At 42.0% G+C, this 21,574-nt stretch overlaps 1 protein-coding gene across 2 annotated transcripts; it reads right to left on the bottom strand.

The window, feature by feature from the left end:
- Nucleotides 1-115: 115 nt before the first annotated feature.
- TMEM38B (transmembrane protein 38B) lies at nt 116-21,367 on the bottom strand. 2 transcript variants are annotated; one of them, XM_075079972.1, is made up of 6 exons: nt 20,928-21,367; nt 14,537-14,693; nt 7,726-7,910; nt 6,584-6,671; nt 4,529-4,646; nt 116-2,739 (listed from the first exon to the last, which is right to left on the bottom strand). In XM_075079972.1, the coding sequence occupies exons 2-6, from the start codon at nt 14,641-14,643 to the stop codon at nt 2,533-2,535; spliced, it is 705 nt and encodes a 234-aa protein (XP_074936073.1). In that variant the 5' UTR covers nt 14,644-14,693; nt 20,928-21,367; the 3' UTR covers nt 116-2,532. The 2 variants fall into 2 exon arrangements, with proteins under 2 accessions (XP_074936073.1, XP_074936072.1); XM_075079971.1 differs by having other exon boundaries at nt 20,837-21,200.
- Between the last annotated feature and the right edge of the window lie 207 nt (nt 21,368-21,574).

The following is a 21,574-nucleotide window of genomic DNA, read 5'->3' as shown; positions in this document are numbered from 1 at the left end:
ACATGATGGTTTGTTCTCATGGTGCTTACAGTGGGATTTCTTTCAGCATAACTTATGTTCTGACTCACAACAATTTATATTTTTAGTGTGATGTGTATTTCTCTTAAGGTGTTCGGTCACGAAAAACAACATTTTTTTTTTTAATATTGCCATCTTTAAATTCAAAATTAATACAAACCCATGAATCTTCCTTCAAGTTGTAAACCTGATAAAGAATTAGTCTAAGCATATTTTCACATTTATTTGGGCTAAGAGTAGCCAGTTATTAGCAGTATTTCACAGTTGTGCAACATAGTTCCATACCACAATCCAATTCTGTAGGGTTCTTCTGATCTAATATACACAATTATACCTTTTCAAAAAACATCCAGAATTTTCAAAAGCTGTGGACATACAAATTTTGCTGGTGTTGCTGAATAACTAGTTGACCATTAACTAGTTAGCTGGCAGCTTCAAGTTTATCCATACATCCATGATTCCAAGCTACAAAAAACTGAGACACCCTGCAAATGAATACTCCAAGCATTTATAACTGCACACTGTGTTTCAGTGTAAAATGTTAGGAATATGATTGCTATTTTGTCCAATTTTGAGGGTCCTTTCGTTCTTTTCTTTTTTCCCTCTGTTGAAGAAAATACTCATTTTAGCTTCTAAGGTACGGGATGTTTGCGGTAAACTTGGATCACAAACCGAGGAGTTCAATTGTTTTGGTCACTACCATGGAAATGTAACTAGACAGGCACAAGAAATTTCTCAGGTACCTTTTTGCTTTTCACTAAGCACAGCTCACATGACACTTTTCTAAATTTAGATATGTACCTAGAACTAGAACATTTGTCTTTTCAAACAGGGCTGCCTCTACCTTGTTGGCCTTCCCCCTGATTCTTACCCATAAACAATCAACTCTCATCACAATCGTCAAGCTCTAGACAGTCAAAACACTCCCTACAGGGCTACACCACCTCCTCTGCTTCCTTTCCCATCCCTTCTGAAGAGTTTATAGCCATCCATTGCAGCCCTCCAGTTGTGCGCGTCATCGCACCATGTTTCCGTGGTGGTAACTATATCATTGTTTTCCTGCTGCGCAACAGCTTCCAGCTCCTCTGTTTGTTGCCCGTGCTGCGTGCATTGGTGTAGCTGCACTTCAGTTGGGCTATAGATCCCACCACCTTTTTGCGGGGAGGAAACCCTAATGCCTATTTTCAGGCACTTTCATGGTTTCTGACACATCCGTAACCCTTCCATCTTTGCTGCTGCATGGCTTTCCATCCCCTACCTCCTCTCTCCTCTGAGATGGCAGACTAAGGGACCTTGCTAGCACCCCATCCATCAAACATTGTTGTGCCACGCCCGGGCTTATCTCTTGTGAGCCTGGTTTTATCCCTTCCCCCGTCAAATCTAGTTCAAAGCTCTTTCAATGAGCCCTGCTAACTTCTGTGCAAAGATCCTTTTCCCCCTTGTGAGGCAGGTGTACCCTGTCTGTCGCCAGCAGGCCTGGTGTTGTATGAACTGACCAATGATCAAAAAAACAAAATTCTGCTGGTGACACCAGACTTTTTCCACAATAGCACCAGAGGTAGTTGCTACAAACTAGTACTGGTATTTTTTAACAGCAGGTATAACAGGATTGAACTCATGAGAAACAAGGTAAATGTATTGTCCAGTATTCTTTTTCAGAAGGAAGTTTGGCTTTGGAAAGAAAAAAATGCATATGCTTGGATAAAAGTGCAGGTGGAGATGTCTCGTCTCACTCAAACTCAAAGGTAGCTAAAAACCACATGTAAATCATGTAAGTAACATGAAAAACAGCTATATGTCAAATACTTACAAATAAAGTGTCAAAGTCAGGCAACAACAAATATAGTGAAATGTTTCTACATGCTTACTGTTAAGATTTTAAAAAGTGCCAGATAGCTCACTCTTATTTCAAAAAACAGAAAAATATGGAAAATATTTACTTAAGTAAATGAAGAAAATCTAGACTGGTACAATGTTAATTACAACAGTAATTCAGTCATTTTTCTAGTTAAAGGCATTAGTTTGGTACATTTTTGTGGTTTTACATCGCAACGTAGTTAAGCCTTACTCAGATGATAAATGTCGGTTCTGGGATATGCTGCTGCAAACACTTGGCAGTGCAAATCCATGCTTTTCAAATGAAGCATAAGAATTGGAGGGTAAGGAGGGTGGGAAGAGGTAAAACAAGTGATACACCAGAAAAAGTAACAAAGCTGATTGTCACATTTTGAAACTATGTTTTTAGTATATAAGAATTTAAAGTTATCATAAATACAAAATTTAGTAAACTTATAACCACTATAAAAATTTGCATTTTTTAAGTTACAAATCCAACATGTGCATTTATACATCTGAACGGTAGCTTACAAAACACATTCCGAAGGTGAACGACAACACAGTAGAATACAGCCCTGTTCTCTCCTCACATGCATTTCTTTAAACAAATTTCTCACCCAGCCTAATCTGAAATACAAACACTTTCAAAGGTTGTGTCCACCAAGGATTTTAAGCCACTTATTCTGTTTTCTTTGCCTGTCTTTTCTTAACACCATCACGGTGCTGTTCAGAAGACCGGTCACAGACTGAAGAGCCATTGGAAGATGCAGCACCTTCACTCCTCAGTTTGGATGGTGTCTTTTGCAAGCCAAAGAACAGATGGCCTAATGCAGCCTCAAAGGGAGCAAATGGAGAAGTTGCAGATCTTGTCAGCATCATTGTTACCTATGAAGAACAAGATCAAGCTACAATAAAAGTTTTAATGGCTTCAAAGCGATTGAAAACAAGTTCAAAGCTGAATGGATGTATGGCATTTCTAACTTTCTATCTGAGCATGAGGCCATGCCACCAAGAACAGAAATATGTTCATTTTAGCTTGAATTGATCAAAGAATGCTTTTCATTCTGACCTACACTCTTCACACAGCTATACACGGATAATGTGCACAAAAAAACTTTCTATGTAAGTTTACTAAAATCATCCTAAGAGTAAACCACATTTAGTGTCATACAAATAAGGCAAAGAGCAACTTTTATGTGTAAGTTTTGTACCTTGTTCAAACTGAAAAACTGTAAGCAGAGTGGCTACTTCCATTTAAATTGAAAGACTGTGATGTGCAAGAACCTAAATATGTATGCACAGCCAGACTTTAGTTAGAATTCCAGACAGCCATGCTTATTCCATAAAACTGAGAGATTTAGGTGGAAATTCCTTAGAATATGTCACTTGGAATCAGGATAGAAAAAAATATTTTGTAGATCCAGGTACTGGACAAGTTTATATTGCAACAGTTTCTACAGTTTTCAGAAACATGAGAAGTTTCTAAAACAAGACACTACTACAGAACTATGCTAGATCCACAACTGTTGGTTTATTAAAGTGGATGCTCAAGTACCTGATTGTCAGTATGACCATCAGTTTAAGAACTTATTCACTTCAGTGCAGCCTGACAGACAGCTTCTGAAGACAGCTGTAATTTCTCACTTCCAAAATAACACTCCTTTCCTTCCCCATTCACAGCATCCTCAGCTGAACAATGCATTTATTGGTTTAGGTGGAGAATCAAGAGCATCATCTTGAAGTCGTGATTCTTTAAAGGAACTTCTCTAGAATTAAACTTGTCAGGTACTTCACAGAAAGGAGACTGGCAACCACCACTTTAAAACAGTCTCTAGTCAAGACTAGCTCTGAAGCTCTTAAAATTGCAGACTTCGGCTAACAGACACTACACTTTGTTATTAGCTAATAATACTGAAGACCGGGATCATCCTGGAACCAAACAGGACTGGAGGGATTAAAGGATTCACTAGAGAAGTAGTATCTATTTTGCTATAAATGTAGTTACAGCTACTTGAAAGTGGGTTTGATACACTTTCTCTTCCCACCTAAACACTTATGTTCTGAACACTTCAAGCTAGATGAGAACCTTGTTGGTTTGTTTTGCAAACCCACAGATGTCTGCACAGGTACAAGGAAGGCATTAAGCAGCCAGGAAAAGGCAGAGAACAGGAGAGTTTCTTTCTACAAGCATAAGCTTTGTTTGAGATTACAGACATACAAGCCTGGCATATCAACTGGTGGTTGGCAAAAGTCCTGATTTTTTCTTGTTTTGGTTTTTTCCCCATACATTGAACAGCATTACACAGAATCACAGAATGGTAAGGGTTGGAAGGGACCTCTGGAGATCGTCTTGTCCAACCCCACTGCTTGAGCAGGTACACCCAGAGCAGGGGGCGCAGGAACGCATCCAGGTGGGTTTTGAATGTCTCCAGGGAAGGAGACTCCACAACCTCCCTGGGCAGCCTGTTCCACTGCTCTAAGAATAGGTCTTCTGTTCTGCTCCTGTACAGAAGACTAAACACAGGTTCAAGACTTCAGTAGGAACTGGCCTTCCCATCCAGAAGCATGCATTCTAACTTGTGGTACAATGTTTAAAGGCATGTTTTTCGCTCTGAAATAATGAAATAAAATATTTTCTGTTATTCAGTTACTTGCAACACTTTCTTATTCTTACCTTGGAAATGACGAGAAAGATGGTGTATAAAAACACAAGGTTGTGTCTTGCTATTGGCAAATACTGGCTATGTTGCAGAGTGAAAAGAACTGCTCCTATCAAAGTTACCTTCACAGGGCTGGAAATCAAACAAACAATGTTAATTTCTCTTCTCTACTCTCCAGTAAAAGTTGCCATGGCCTGGAAAGCAATAAATGTTCCCAGCGTGCAAAAGCATTTTTTCTGAATATTACTAATGAAAACTTGTGGTAACAGTGTCCAGGTCCAAAAACTAGCCATAATTAAACTAAGACTTTCACCAGGCAAATTCATACTTGACAAGTCCTCCTCAAATCAATGCCTCTATTCAAACTCTATATGTCAACTTGCTCCCCTTCTTCCTCTCCCAATATATCTTACTGAAGAGTTAAATCACAAAGTTTGCACTACTTGGACTAGACTTAAAAACAGGTTCTTCTCCTATACTCCAGGTGTTGGTTACTCCAAGGAGTTGCTTAAGGTGTTGAAGAACAACATAGTCAAAGTCTTGGTCCACTGTGACACTCCAGCAGGTCTAGGTTTTGCCAAGATAACTGTGTTGACTTGAGATGTACAAAGATTTAAATCTTCTAGCTATCTTCTTTGTGGTGGTAAATCCCTTGCTAGGTATGCAGTGAGGAAACAGGAGAGCTTTGGTCAGTTATCTGAAGTTGTCTGAGGAGAGAGCACTAATATACTGGCAGAAAAATTATGTGCATTTCTTAATCTGTATCTACATGTGACATGTACAGGTGACACTCCTGTTATCACAGAGCATCTAGTGTAGACATAGTCTTCACTGTCTCTTCAGTAATGCAGATATTTACTGCATCAACTGTCTGCTCAGGAAGACCAGAAATACAACTCTGTGTATACAGGCATCTCATCCATTTGCAGAATGTTTTATCTGTTTAACTTTGTGACTTACTTCTATTTAGTATTCTTAAGCTTTTTGTATTAAACAATTTTAAAAGACCTTTCTGAGTTACTCTGAGCCACATCCACCACGGAGAAGGAGAATATATGCAAGTACTGTTATAGTCAGTAAGTACTGCTCTACTGTTACACTTGTACATACAGTGTTATTTAGGTACAGTGCTATTATTTAGTGACCTCCTCCTTCTGGCAGTTTGCTTTCAAGACTGCCACTCCACCAGTGACAGAGGGAAAGAAATTCTAAATACTTGGAATTTCAGAAAAAGCCAACAACTAACATAAGCCATAAAAAGTTGAAATATTGCCAAAGGAAAGGCTACAAATTTCTCTTCTGTTACTCTGTTGCTAAGAGTGGCTGCAGAAAAGCAAGATAACTTTTTTAAAAAAAATATTTCTAAAGACCTGAGAGTAACATGGGAAAGATCAAACAAATTTTAGGAAATTACCACAGTGATCTTATCTTGACTTAGAATAATAGCTTGTTGCTTTCTAGCCTGTCTCAATTCTCATTTTACTGTACAGACTACACCAGGAGCCATGTAATATTCCCATTCTTTGCATCTGCAAGAGAAGTAACATTTCCTATCTTGCAGTCCATTTTTGCTATATTGAATAACCAGTTTGCACCTTCTCAAAAATCTATGGAGGAAAAAACATTGACAGAGAAAGTAAGAGTGACAACACTCAAAGGAAGCCATCTTAGTGATGCTCAGAACATGCGCCGAAAATGCAGACTTCACTCACATACTTCTGGTACAACTGTCCTTTCATTTTGGATAAAAGACCAGGTCCCTGTAAGACAAATTGAGTCAATACTGCTTTCCAGCAACTTCCCACTGACTCAATACTGCTTTCTGCCAAATAATTTTTGTTGACTCATCTTCCCATTTGGTGTTCTTGTGCTGTGAAGCTAAAATGATTAAAACATCTGCTAAAATTACCAAAGGTCATCAACCCATCTTTCACAAGATACACACCAAAACATTGAGTACAAACATGTCCTACTGCTTTTTTTTTTTATCTGAACCCTAAAAGCGAGTGTCAACACAAGGAGTTAGCAAAACAACAGTTAACATGTTGCAGCCTTTTCTCAAAGCTTACTATGACATCTTCAGTAGTTCATTGGTTTCAGGTTTCCACACTCCTCTTACCAGCTGCTCAAAGTTGGAAATTAGGCCACCGCCAGCTCCTGAAATGAAAAGATTTATGATAAGCCTCCACTGACTGCTACCGCTACTACACAACCTATTATTGCTCCCAGCAAAGCTTGTTACACCAGGTGCCAAATGTGGCACCCAAAGCTCAGACTTAAAGAGACTAATCCAATCTTTTATACATGGATGACTTGAGCAACCAACATGAAACCTCAAAGTTTTAGCTACTTAGCAAGAACCTCAGGTTTACCTTTATGTGATAGCATCTGACCTGATGCACTCATCACTACGAACAAATGCCTGAACTGCCAAAGTAAATGTTCAAAAAAGCTTCTATCATTCCATTCTTCATGTCATCATGTAAGTACAGAGAGTGTCTCTATATAAACTACAAGGACCCTCTGCGAGAAAAGTGGATATGTATTTTTCACATTAAAAGAATACAAGACATAAGGAGATGTTATGACACTCTGGCCAATGAGGCTGATCTGAATTATAATCTGATAAAAAAATATGTTATATCATAACATTAACACGTTATGTCCCAGAGCAAATAGAAACAAGAGCTGCAATACATCCTGAAGTGGTTCTAACGTGACTACAAACACAGCTGCTAGGAAGGTGGCTTCCACAGTCTTACTCCAAAGAGTAGGCAGGCAAGAAGGTTCATTCCTGTGTTTAAAATCAGCTAATGGTGACAGCCAAAAAAGCTAAGAAAACAAGTTCTGTTCTTCAGCCACCTACAAGGAAAACAGCTCTGAGGAAATATGCTATTGGAAAGTTTAGTAATAGCACTGAAGCCACATAGAAGATCTACTTCTTTATTGCCATCAACTGCCCATCCTACAAGTCCTCACAAGACCTTCTGAAGGGATAAGATGAGCTTCCTTCAATGTCATTCAATGTCACCCTTAATCCAAGCAGAAAAACTGCTGCACAGGCTTTCCCCTTGAGGGGATAGCAGACTGTATTAGGACTATCACATCCAGCACAGCAAGGAATGGTGCTACAGTTATGCTGAAGGGCTAGCCATTTAAATACCACTCCAAAACATCACAATCCATCAGAACAAGATGTTATGCATGTTACCTCTGGCCCAGCCCACAGCTACCATGACAAGCCAGGCATCTTTGAAGTGGCTGTCTGCATGTGCAATGCCAGCTGTTATCTTCCAAGTCCTAGTAACTTCTTTCATTCCTGCAACCAGAAGCCGAAGAGGCAGAAAGGCAAAGCACCGATAGAATATGTCTTGTGGGCAGTAAAACACAAGATACCTGAAAATCATGAGAAACCACATTAGCAGCATTCAAAAGTTTTTGCTAAGGAATCCACTTTTTAACAGACTTTAAAGATGTTTTTGGTATATGACTAGCAACGCATGATATATTACTGATAACTCACTGTCTTGTGCAGTAGGCATATTGGAACAATACACAGACTCCTGGGGACACTATTAGTGAGAGGCCTCCATCTAGACTCTGCTCCATTGATCACGACCCTCTGAGTTCTGTTGTTGGGCCAGTTCTGAATCCACCTCACTGTCCACTCATCCAACCCACACATCCTTAGTTTGCCTGTGAGGATGCTATGGGAGACAGTGTCAAATGCCTTACTGAAGTCAAGATAGACAGCATCCACTGCTCATCATGTTTTTATAATTCAAATTATTAAATTAGTGTCTGACCAACTTTGTGTGGTTTGTTTTTTTGTGGTTTATTTTTTGTTTGGTTGGGTTTTTTACAGGATTACAACAAGGTGGTAAATTACATGCTGACACCGTGCTTTCATACTGATAGGTACATGGGGGTATATAAATTCCCCAAGAATGCCTCCAGTAGTTAGTGCCATGCCAGATGAAATGCACACCTATTTTCAAACACATTTCACATCTTAGTAACCATCAATTCTAGCTTTTCCAGCTTGCCTATTACAAGCATATTTCTTTTTTCAAAGCGTTGAAAGCACAATACTCAAAATTTAATATCTTTTATCAACTTGCTTTTAAAACAAAGTAAAGTTAAAGATGGCTAACAATGAAATCCTAACATGACAGAAAAATTTACAAGATTAGATTCTGTGGTGTTTTATTTTACCTCTTCAAACATAAACAACTTTCATAAATAAACGTCAATCATTTCCTGTGATGGGGAAATTTTCTACCCTGGTATGGTGCTCAGGTTACTATCCATTAATGATTTTTCAGATCGGCAGTGATGAAGTTGCAAGAAGAAGTCCGAGGGCAATCAAGAGAGACTTCAGGGCCTTGGAATGATTAGTTAAGGGATCAAAAGGAAAAACAGCATTCTCCTCTATCTTGCCAGTTGGAAGGAATGATGAGGGAAGAAAGAAGACCCAGCAGGAAAATACTTAGCTCCAAGCATGATGTCACCAGCAGAATTTTGTTTTTTTGATCATTGGTCAGTTCATACAACACCAGGCCTGCTGGCGACAGACAGGGTACACCTGCCTCACAAGGGGGAAAAGGATCTTTGCACAGAAGTTAGCAGGGCTCATTGAAAGAGCTTTGAACTAGATTTGACGGGGGAAGGGATAAAACCAGGCTCACAAGAGATAAGCCCGGGCGTGGCACAACAATGTTTGATGGATGGGGTGCTAGCAAGGTCCCTTAGTCTGCCATCTCAGAGGAGAGAGGAGGTAGGGGATGGAAAGCCATGCAGCAGCAAAGATGGAAGGGTTACGGATGTGTCAGAAACCATGAAAGTGCCTGAAAATGGTCACATAGGCATTAGGGTTTCCTCCCCGCAAAAAGGTGGTGGGATCTATAGCCCAACTGAAGTGCAGCTACACCAATGCACGCAGCACGGGCAACAAACAGAGGAGCTGGAAGCTGTTGCGCAGCAGGAAAACAATGATATAGTTACCACCACGGAAACATGGTGCGATGACGCGCACAACTGGAGGGCTGCAATGGATGGCTATAAACTCTTCAGAAGGGATGGGAAAGGAAGCAGAGGAGGTGGTGTAGCCCTGTAGGGAGTGTTTTGACTGTCTAGAGCTTGACGATTGTGATGAGAGTTGATTGTTTATGGGTAAGAATCAGGGGGAAGGCCAACAAGCAGATGTCACAGTAGGTGTCTGTTGTTACAGACTGGCCAAGCAGCAGCTGGGAGAATCCTCACAATCGCTAACCCTTGTCCTCGTGGGGCACTTCAGCTTACCAGGTGTCTGCTGGAAATACAATACAGTAGAGAGGAAACAGTCTAGGAGGTTCCTAGAGTGTGTGGAAGATAACTGCCTGACACAGCTGGTGAGTGAGCCAGCTAGGGGAGGTACACCACTGGACCTGTTTTTTATTAACAGAGATAGGACTCATGTGTGATGTGATGGTTGGAGGCTGCCTTGGGCATAGCGATCACAAAATAGTAGAGTTTTTTATTCTTGGAGAAATAAGGAGGGGGGCAGCGGAACTGCTGCCTTGGACTTTGGAGAGCAGACTTTGGCCTGTTCAAGAAGCTGGTTGACAGAGTCCCTTGGGAGGCAGCCCTAAAGGGCAAAGGATTCCAGGAAGGCTTGATGTTCTTCAAGAAGGAACTCTTAAAGGCACAGGACCAGGCTGTCCCCATGTGTCAAAAGACAAGCCAGAGGGGAAGACGGCTGGCTTGGCTGAACAGAGAGCTTTGGCTGGAACTCATGAAAAAGAGGAGAGGTTATGACCTTTGGAAGAAAGGGCTGGCAACTCAGGAGGACTACAACATTGTTGTGAGGTTATGCAAGGAGAAAATTAGAGGGGCCAAAGCCCAGCTAGAATTCCATCTGGCTACTGCCATATAAAACAATAACAATGTTTCTATAAATATATTAGCAACAAAAGGAGGGCTAAGGGGAATTTCCATCCTTTCTTGCATGCCATGGGAAACATAGTGACAAAAGATGAGAAAAGGCTGAGCTACTTAATGCCTTCTTTGCCTCAGTCTTCAGTAGTGAGACCAGTTGTTCTTGGGGTACCCAGGTCCCTGAGCTGGAAGACAGGGAGCAGAAGGAAGCCCCCATAATCTAAAGGGAAATGGTTAGCAACCTGCTACAGCATCTAGACAGACACAGATCCATGGGGCCAGATCAGATCCACCCAAGGGTACTGAGGGAGCTGGTGGAAGTGCTCACCAAGCCACTTTCCATCATTGATCAGCAGTCTTGGCTAACTGGGGAGCTCCCAGTTGACTGGAGGTTTGTAAATGTAATGCCCATCTACAAGAAGGGCCGGAAGAAGGATCCAGGGAACTACAGGCCAGTCAGCCTGACCTCAGCACTATGGAAGGTCATGGAGCAGCTCATCTTGTGTGCTACCACATGGCATGTTCAGGACAACCAGGTGATCAGGCCCAGTCCGCGTGGGTTTAGGAAAGGCAGGTCCTGTTTGCCTAACCTGATCTGCTGCTATGACAAGGTGACCCACTCAGTGGTTGAGGTAAAGGATGTGAATTTTGCCTACCTATACTTCAGTACAGCCTTTGACACTGTTTTCTACAGCATTCTCCTGGAGAAACTGGCTGCTCATGGCTTGGATGGGCGTACTCTTTGATGGGTAAAAAACTGGCTGGATGGTTGGGCCCAAAGGGTGGAATGGAGTTAAATCCACTTAGTGGCTGGTCATAAGTGGTGTTCTCAAGGGCCAGTTCTTTTTAATATCTTTATCAATGATCTGAACGAGGGGATCGAGTGCACCCTCAGGAAATTTGCAGACGACACCAAGTTGGGTGGGACTGTTGATCTGCTCGAGGGTAGGAAGGCTCTGCAGGGGGATCTGGACAAGCTGGATTGGTGGGCCAAGGCCAAGTATGAGGTTCAACAAGGCCAAGTGCCAGGTCCTGCACTTGGATCACAACAACCCCATGAAACACTACAGGCTTGGGGAAGAGTGGCTGGAGAGCTGCCTGGTGGCAAAGGACCTGGGGGTGCTGTTTGACAGCCGCCTGAACATGAGCCAGCAGTGTGCCCAGGTGGCCAAGAAGGCCAACAGCATCCTGGCTTGTATCAGGAATAGTGTGGGCAGCAGGAGCAGGGCAGTGATCGTGCCCCTGTACTCAGCACTAGTGAGGCCACAGTGTTGAATCCTGTGTTCAGTTTCAGGCCCCTCAGTACAAGAAGGACATCGAGGTGCTGCAGCGTGTCCAGAGAAGGGCAATGAAGCTGGTGAAGGATGTGGAGAACAAGTCTTATGAGGAACAGCTGAGGGAACAGAGATTGTTTAGTCTGGAGAAGAGAAGGCTGAGGACAGACCTTATCGCCCTGTACAACTACCTGAAAGGAAGTCATAGTGAAGTGGGTTTTGGCCTCTTCTCCCAAATAACAAGCAGCAGGACGAGAGGAAGTGCCCTCAAGTTGCACTAGGGAGATTTAGTTCGGATAGCAGGAAAAATTTCTTCACCCAGAGGGTTGTCAAGCACTGGAACAGGCTGCCCAGGGAAGTGGTTGAGTCATCATCCCTGGAGGTATTGAGAAGATGCATGTACATGGTGCTTAGGGACATAGTTTAGTGGTGGACTTGGCAGTTCTATGTTAACAGTTGGAGTTGATGATCTCAAAGTTCTTTCCAATCTAAACAGTTCTACAGTTCTATGATTCTAACAAAATTCTGTTCTTACAGAGACCTTCAAGGTCTCAAGAAAAATAAAAAATAAAAATCAAGATTAGCTATCTAGATTATTTATGCACAGGAATGAGAGTAACAGTTAAGTAGAAGCAGAGAAAGCCTTTAAAAGATGGGAAGGTAGTTTTAAATTTTCTAAATAAAAAGATACTTTCCTTTTGGTTTAGGCTTCTGAGCTCAATCTTGTCTACCAAGAATATCCTAGGCTGTATCCTTCTCCTGTTTACTCAGGGTGCAATGCATAGATGTACTTCTCATATCTAGTTTACTTCATTAGAACTACTAGCAAACACCACAACCAGCAAGAGTTATATGCTTCATGGTTTGACATGAGAAATCAGGACAGCACAGGGCTTGGGGTAGATTTTGTTTGTTTGGGGTTTTTTTGTGTTTTGTTGGTGTTGTGTTTGTTTTTTAGGAAAAAAAAATGCTTATCCTTTACAGCAGAATGCCAGGAAGTTTCCTCCCCAAAAAGGCAAAGTTTAGCTGAAGTCTTCTCCTAGTTATATATTTTCTTTTTCTGCAGTGGATATAGTACCTTGCCACTGCACACTTCTAAAGTTTCTTCTCTTCAAGACCTCCCAAAGTGAAGCACACAATAGCCTATTTCTCACATACAAGAAAGTTGTTGGAATTTACACTAATAGCTAACTACTGCTCTGGTGTTCAGTTTTAGCTTTACTTTTGAACTACTCATATTCTCCCTTTTTCCTCCTATTGTAAAGTCAATTGCCTTTGCATGCAGCCAAGCTTCAGCTGATAGGAAGTCAAAGATGTATAGAGAGCATGTATTTTAATGGCTACTGCAAATAGCCATTTAAGCCATGTACCCAACAGACAACGCTAACCAGAATTAATCTGCAATTGCAGAATGTGGGTTTAGGACCCTGAGGCACAGGTAACTGTATTGAACCCACATGGCAGTCCCACCACGGCATTTTTTCCCGTAATTTCTGCTAGCACACTTGCTAACAGTAGATGTCGCTGTCCTACAGACTATTCAGCAGCATTTCTTAAGCATAGCACAACCCCTTCTATGTGCGGCTTGGGGAATTCCGCTTCACATGATTTGGGACCAAGAATTAAAGTGATTATACTCATGATGAGAGAACTTTGTAAAACTAGAAGCTTAAAAGGTTTCATATCATACATAGCTCCTCATTAAAACCTAATTTTATTTGTGCACAGTAAAACACATTTGACCATGTTAAGTCCAACAGAAATCATGTACTCGTAACTCATGTCATTTGTTAAAACAGTCACGTTGCCTGCATCAGACCTATATGAACAATAAGCAGATTCTATAAGCTTTGTTAATGCCACACTATTTATTGCACATTATTCATTTCACTGATATGCCTAAATGAAATCTGACATCCTCCATTGCAGCATGAAGACTAGAAGACTAATATATAGACATACACAGGCAGATAGAAACACATACTTTCATTTTAATGAATTTGCAATTATAAAACCTAAGGGGCTACAAGGAACAGATACTAAAGGATTTCAAGCAGATAGCACGCTTCTAAGATAGGAATTGAGAATTTTAAATTCAAAAAACCACTGCTGCTCTCAAATTTTGTTAAATTCCAGGGTTTCTTCAAAGACCACGTTTCGGAATAAACGAACTCCACTGCAAGGCCACATTTATACAAAAATAACTCCAGTGCTTTTTTAAAATTCCAAAACAGGCCAAACTGCTGCCTAGTTCATATACCTGACTTTCCATTCAGCTTACTACTGTCTTTCATGAAAATGCCCATCCATTTGGGAAAGGGCAAAACATAGAAAAAAAGTATGTCAGGAAGCAGAAACTATAGAGGAAAGACGATCTGTGTCCCAGTTAAAGTTCAAAATTTTTACATCAGCCAGGTTCTGGTCTTCAAGGGCTACTGCTGAAAAACTAGACTGCATTCATGACTTACATATATCCAGAAAAGCAGTAACAGAAGTCTACTTTATCCCAAAGTAATGTTTTCAGCTGTTTGACCAGGACCACTATAAAAATATAAGGCAAGTCTAGTCTAGTGACTGAGCATTTCATTATAAACAGTCCATAAGAACTGTTCTCTTATAAGCATTTTATTACTTTAGAACAGGATCATAACAGCTGTTTTGCTGCAGTGACTTTCTGGATGAAGAGAGAGCACCCAAACCCATAACATTTTTAAGTTAAGCTTCTTATTTATAGGGAATGGTGGTTTAGTACAGTACGGTATAGTATCAGTTTACAAAGTATAGCTTCCTCAGAACCAATACTACTCATCTAACTCAATTGTGGTTGCTTACCAGACTGAAGATGCCAGTAGAATATTTGTGCCCTTTGCCAGAAATGCTACTGGAGGTTCTGCAAGCATCAATGAAGACAAAACTGAACCACCAAAGCAATACAGCATAGCACTAAACCAGCAGGCCACTGGACTGCGGACTGACACTTCCACAGCTCCTGAAACAAAGGGAAAAGACACAGAAATAAACATTTGAGAATCACCTCATATTTTAAAAGTCAGTATTTTTAAAATAATTCACTCCAACATTGTTCCTTTAGGTAATGAAAAATCCTGCAGAAATCTGTAGGTTTTCACAGGAAAAGTCTTCAGAAATACAAACTTCAGAATACACTGACTTAAGCATATGCTATCTAAAAAAAAAGTGGAAGACTGACATTGTGTTCTCTGAACATCTTTTGTGGGTTGGTTTATTACAATTCTTTGGCTACCAAGAAGAAAAATCTTTCAGAGCATGGCTGAGAGGTCTCATTGTTAATAACCTGGCATAGATATACAGATGCTTTCAAATTTGTATTAAAAATACATAAGTGGCTTTGCTGACCTAGACAGGATTGGTATTGGTAACTTTTGGGGGGTTATTCTACAAATGATATTTCTACTTTTGAGTGTTCATGAATTCAAAGTCACTGTTTTCCGTTTTCCTTAAAAAGCCCTGCTGTGTTTGCTGACAAAAATGAAAGCAGTATCGAAACCAATTATTAGGTAGTTTCACTTGCAATCCTGAACAGAGAAAAAAAGGTTACCTAATGCCATGATAATAAATGTAAGTTCCCCTTGTTATTAAAAGGTTCCGTTTGGTTTTCTCTGTTATCTTTAAAATTAATTATCCCTTTTAAACTGCAATTGAACTATGCCAAAAGAGTATTCAATACTGATAGATTATGTTGGAGGTAATGGGAAGCCTTAACCAGTTTCAGGGGGAAGCTTTCTTAAAGCCAGAAATACCCTCAAGTAGTTGTTTTGACTATTTCCTTCCACTTCAAAAGTCCAATGTTGACAAAGCTTCCCCTTTACACAGGTACAGAGCTCCATTTCTCTGAACTAGTTTCATTTTCCATAGGCCAAAGGCTGAAGTTCACAAAAGCAGAGATGAAACCTAGTGTCTGCCCCAAAATGAAATTTGACATATGTTCCCAATTCATAGAAGAAGCTTTTGGTTTTTCAGGCAGTTCTGTGGGAAAAGAAGTTTCTTACCCAAGACGAGAAACTCAAATATATCAAAGAGAATACAGCACTCAGTACAATTCCCTTCATACAAAAGTATTAACAAGATTGTTCCGGTTTTAGTGCTTGCGCAGCTGTCACCTATTGCAGTGCTATCTAAATTCCTGTGTAACAGCCAATTTATAAAAATGAACATTCCTAAGTATTACTGAATAATTAAATATAAAACAACTTCTCTCTTTTTTTTTTTAACTATTGCAAAATTTATCTTCCATGCTGCAGTACCTGGTGCTCAGCTTTGTTATCGCATATTACCACTTCTCCAAAGTAGCTATCAATTATGTTCATGCACATAAAATTAACAGGAGAAAGTTCTAAAGCCTGCTAATGTTACTTAACACCAAAAGTAAAAATATGAAGTGGGCCATTACATCCATGTCCCATGTAACTGAATGTGGACCTGTTTTCACCAAAATATTTGAAAAGGGTAAGCCACTTGCAAAGTATTAATGGGTTGTGCTTACTACTTTGATGTTTCCTCAATTAAAAAAAAAAAAATCTAAAACTGTTGACAGCCATTGCATTCAGAAAAAACGCAAAATTCTATCAAGTAGACACTCATTGGTCTAAAAGAACTACAGTAGCTTCCTTCTCACCTGTAATTATTCTCTTGTTTGATGACACAGCTGCATCAGAAGTACTACTATATGCCTACTTCAGCATGAAAGGACTGAATTCCTTTTCTTGCAACAAGACAACATCCTACCCCCACCTTCAGCAGTACTCTCTCTGTTAAGTAACTCCACTAAATGCCGCTGTCGCACTATAGCACAAAGCAACCATATAGAGAAGAAACATCCCAAACTTTACATGACAATGAGAAAGCCTAGCTAACAGAAGTAGCCAGCATAAACCACAATCACAAGGGAACACGAGCTGGAACTGGGGAGTACCGCTAATAGATCAGCTGTTGCGTTATGCACAAGCTTTAACTGCTGGACAGATGTAATACAGGATGGAGTCCTCACAGTAATCTGGTCTTGGAACAAGACCATCAAGCAGATCATGACAGGAGGTTCTACATCCAAGAACTGTCAACTTCCAGACCAGGTTTTAAAACAAAACAAAACAAAACAAATAAAACCTTACACTTCAGACATCCATTGTCAGGTGGGTGTGAACCTCTCCTTCATTAGCGTGAAGCTTCTCACCTTGCATTATAAAGAAGTAATCATCTGAACACCTTACTGGTGGCCTTCATCAGAATATCGAACTACCTCCTCCCTCCCCATAAAATGCAGCATGACCGAGAGCTAGTTAACTGAAACTCAGCTGCTTCTTCACTTCACCAGGTGTTCGGTCAGATTACTAATGTAACAAAAGGAAACCATTGAGGTGCTGTGTCTTTGAATTTAACACACTGTATTTTATTTTTCACGCACATGGACGTTGACTGCAATTAATGAAACACAGCTAGTAACAACTAGCTGTTTTAAGTTTTAAGGAAAAAGTGGAAGATTCTTATTTATGTGGTTTGAAAAATTTAAATGGATTTCTACTGTACATGTCATAATTTCTAGTTCAACTTGCCTTCTCTCCTACATACTTCGTGAAAATATTTTCATTTCCTATACTAAAGGCCAGATCAAAAAATACTTTTAAAAAATGTAATTCAATGAACTGTTGGAATTGTCTAAAAACTAGTTAGCTTTTTGATTCTCTTTTTGAATCTCTTCTCCTGCCTTTCTGCGACCGCTTCTCCACTCTTCCTTTCCCCCATGACCAGCAGCAGGTGGTTTCCAGTTTTCAGGACACATACATGAATTACCATTCTTATTACCAGATTGTCCTCTTTGAGCAAGCTCCACGACAAAGCATGTAAATTTCTTCATTAAGCTATTATGTGTAAAATGATAAGAGACTGGAAACTCTACTGGACTTCAAGATTTATCTGTTGGTCAACATTAGAATTTTCTTGGCTCACACACCGGTATTTAACAATTCATACCTGTTTTCTAACAAGGAATATATCCAGCGTAGAAGGCAATGAGGCAAAATATGCTGATACCAATTTAAAGCTCATCTTAGTGTTGCTACCTAAATTATGACCGGGATGTCACCTTTCAGAAAACAAACTCACTTTTAAATGGGTCATATATTTTTAAACAAGTGGTCATTTATATTTGTCCTCTGACGCATCCTGTAAAGCTAGTGAGGCATCATACAAACATGCAAAATATGATCTGCCAGAAGGCCACCAGTTCTGCAAATGGTACACTTTAGAAAGTAAAGATAAGGTTTCAAACCACTTCTGTCAGTAGGATAAGATCTGCTTTAAACTTTTCAACATGTTCCAAATAGGCAATCAGGAATACATACCACATATACATCTAAAGAGCAAACCAGAAGGATCTGCAGTTTTTCTAGCACCCCTGTGCAACTATATATAACAACATCAATTGAGCTAAAGGATTTACAGAGTCGGATTTAATTTAGCAAAACTATGCCAAAAAAATTAGTTCTCTTCAAATCACCAGAATCGTGTCATAGAAAATTTGCAAGAACAAAACCAACACATTCCTTCCAAATATGACACATCCTCAATACCTTTTGCTGTCCCACCATCCCCAAAAAATAAAATTGCCAGTTCTACAAATGACTGGAGTTACAAATGAGCAAGTCCAAAGCAATCCCAAACACACTAACCACAAACTCTTAGTTTAAAACATGTGGAAAACAACATGTCTGTTGTGGCTGCTGTAGCTTGCCAGCACTCACAAGTGAGCAAGAAAATCTAGCTAGAAGGATGGGAAAAGTCCCAGTTAGTGTGCGGCCATCCATAACACAAATACCCACACTGAATCTGATTCTAAGGGGAGAAGGGGTGTTGGTATTTTAATAAGACAGTAATCTGGGATAAAACAAACATGGCTCTGACTTGACCACATACTTCTTATATCACCAGCCACTTAAGGCTACCCAGTTATCCACCCATGAAATATAGCTAGTGTTTTAAGTTTCCAAAAATAATATATAATAATAACTAAAGAATATTAATCAATGATAATATCTATCCTGAATATTTCATAATCACTATTTCAGTTATGATTTAATATTCAGTTCAAACTGCTTGCAAGTGAGAAACAGACCAGCATGCAGCCACCTGAATTACAGTTATTAATTCAAAGCGTTAGAGAACAGTCAAGAGTTCTTAACTTTCCAGATATTAAGCTGAGAAGAAAAAAAAAAAAAATTATCGGCATGGATCTGACCAGACTGCTGACAGCACTTCTTTTATTGTCCAGAAGTCCTGTCCCACTAAAACTATGCTGATGCTAGCAAAGAGGAGATATTCCTCTCACCCTAGTCTTCAAGTACGTCCATTCCAGAGGGAAGTTTAAAGGTAGTGCATGATAACATCAAATATCTTTAGACAGAAAGTCCCTTTTTGAATGGAACAGCTATATTACACAATGCCACAAGTCAGCACCCAGAAACAATTTCAGCAGCAATTTGGTGAAGATGCTAGCATACATAAGCATTTTGTATCAGTCTTCACAGTCTGCTAAGGGCACTTACTCAGCAGGAAGTAAAAATTCACCTTGGCACATTTAGGAAGGGACTGAAGAACAAGTTCTCACTAAACAAACAGTGCAAAACCTTAAAAATCTGAAGCAAGCAGAAGCTCCCAAACCTGCACTGCAATCCTGAAAGCCAGTCCAGTTTCCTACACAGTAACCATCTGGGATGCACAGTAACTGTAGCTGTTCAAAGCCACTCCACAAGTAGTTCTTGTAAACATTAAAACAAGGCTAATCTCTACATTTGTGACACCTGAAAACTAGGCTTGGGGTTAACAACCATAGTGCAAAAGATTTTCTAGAAAAGAGCATGAAGGGATTGAAGTGCCATTACGTGCACAAATACAGAATCCTGTTACTGGGAGTGAGAAGCTTTCCTAACTTATTCTTACAATCTATGGGTACAAAGTAAAAAGTCAGTAGCACACAACCTGCCCATTAGAGTCCTAAGCTGTGTCCTAGAAGACAAAATTGTCTTAACAGCTTCCTGCACATCCAGGGACTGTGAAGGATATAAACCTATGAGACAGTTCTCCTGTCACCTCACAGATCGGCCTGTGATCTGCGTTCTTTCTCTGCATGCATAAAGCTAACTTCAGCGGGGTCAGCCCTTTTATTCTTGGGACTTCCAAAATCTTAAACTGCAAAAAGGTTTTCAGCAAAACTCCTGGCTGATTTCACCAGTGCCTCTAGTTCTGAGAAAGCAAGAAAAGTTCAGTTTGCCACTTCCCATGTGGTTTCACTGCCAGTTAGACATTTTTTATTGACAGGCAGACCAACGAAGACTGCAATCTTACATGCACGCTTATGGACTAACATAGGACGTCTGGATTTCAATGCAAGAACAACACCTGGGCGGGCAGAGCAGGTAGAAGCATCCCGCTGCCAGCGGAGCACCCAACAGCACCTGGCCACAGCTCTGTGCAACACTTTGGTGTAGAAGCAGGAAGTTTTGCTCACAGGGCTCTCACTTCTGGGGCCACGAGGAGCGCTGACAAACCTCTCGCCGCACCAAACAAAACACTTGGGATTTTGCAGGAGTATGCACAGACACTGAGGTTTAGCCACTCCCCGTCATTAAAAAAAAAAACACCAAAATTTGTGGAAAAAAACCCCAAACACCCTCGAGCATTTCACAGGCTGACGGGCCTCGGGGCAAAAGACGCCAGCGGTGCTCTAACACCCCACCCCGGGTGAGACACCCGCCACTCTCGCAGAGACCCAGCGGCAAATCCCGGGCGAGTGCCGGTCACCCCGGGCACCGCCAGCCGCCCCCGGCCCAGCCCCGCTCCCACCGCCCCAGATCCTCTCAGCCGCCCCCCGCCATCTTGCGCGGCGGCCGCCCCCGCCCAGCCGGGACGCGGACGGGGCGGACGGGGGCTGCCAGGCCCCCGCCTCTGGCCTGGCCCGGCCTAGCCCGGCCACGGGGGGACGGTGGGGAGCACGGCATGAAGGACGCAGGAGCGACGGGGAAAGGCGGGAGGGCGACAGTGGGGGAAGAGGGGAAGAAGGGGAGGGGGCTCCGTCCCACCCCGCCAACCGTCGCCGCTCACCCCGCTGCTCCTTCAGCGCCATGACGGAGGCCACATAGTGCGCCAGGTCGAAGAAGGGGAACATGGGCAGGCGCGAGAAGAGCAGCGGTACCTGCCACAGCTCCATGGCCGGGCGGCGGCGGGACGGAAGGCCAGGGAACGACTGCCCGGCGCGGCGGCGGCGGCGGGAACCCCGGCGCAAGCTTGGGTCTTGCCGGCCGCCGTCAGCAGCGGGGCGGAGCGGGGCGGGGCTCAGGCAGCCGCGGGCCGGTGAGGGCGGCGGGCTCCCCTCAGGCGGTGTCGGGGGAGCGGCCGTTCTTCATGACTGCTGTAGCTCGCGGGGCTTGGCGGGTTTCTCCTTCGCTCCGTTGGTCCGCCGAGCTCCGGTCCCGGGGCGGGGGTTCCCGCCGCCCTGTCCGCACGGGCGGCGGGGAGGGAACGAGTGAGGGCGCCCCGCCGGGTGGCCCGGCTCCGTAGCGGTTGCTGCCAGGTCTTCCCCTTGAGCCCGTAGCCCTGCGCCTCGGCCTGGCAGCCTTCAGCACGGCTCGCGGCGCACGCCCTTCGCCTCCAGAGGACGTTGTAGCGAGGTGGGGCTCCGTCCCTTCTCCCAAGCCAGAAGTGCCAGGACGAGAGGAAACGGCCTCAAGTTGTGCCAGAGGAGGTTTAGATTGGATATTAGAGAAAATTTCTTCATTGAAAGGGTTGTCAAGCACTGGAACAGGCTGCCCAGGGAGGTGGTTGAGTCACCGCCTCTGGAGG

The sequence above is a fragment of the Phalacrocorax aristotelis genome, chromosome Z, assembly GCF_949628215.1.
Source record: "Phalacrocorax aristotelis chromosome Z, bGulAri2.1, whole genome shotgun sequence".
NCBI lineage: Eukaryota > Metazoa > Chordata > Aves > Suliformes > Phalacrocoracidae > Phalacrocorax > Phalacrocorax aristotelis.
This window is presented reverse-complemented; position numbering and strand designations above follow the sequence as displayed.

Excerpts from the sequence above, each read along its gene's own strand:
- TMEM38B (XM_075079971.1), bottom strand. The coding sequence starts at position 20,942 with ATGGAGCTGTGGCAGGTACCGCTGCTCTTCTCGCGCCTGCCCATGTTC. Across the intron at positions 14,694-20,836 it reads GGCGCTGAAGGAGCAGCGGG|GAGCTGTGGAAGTGTCAGTC; the intron begins GTGAGCGGCGAC and ends CCTTTGTTTCAG. Across the intron at positions 7,911-14,536 it reads CTACTGGCATCTTCAGTCTG|GTATCTTGTGTTTTACTGCC; the intron begins GTAAGCAACCAC and ends CATGATTTTCAG.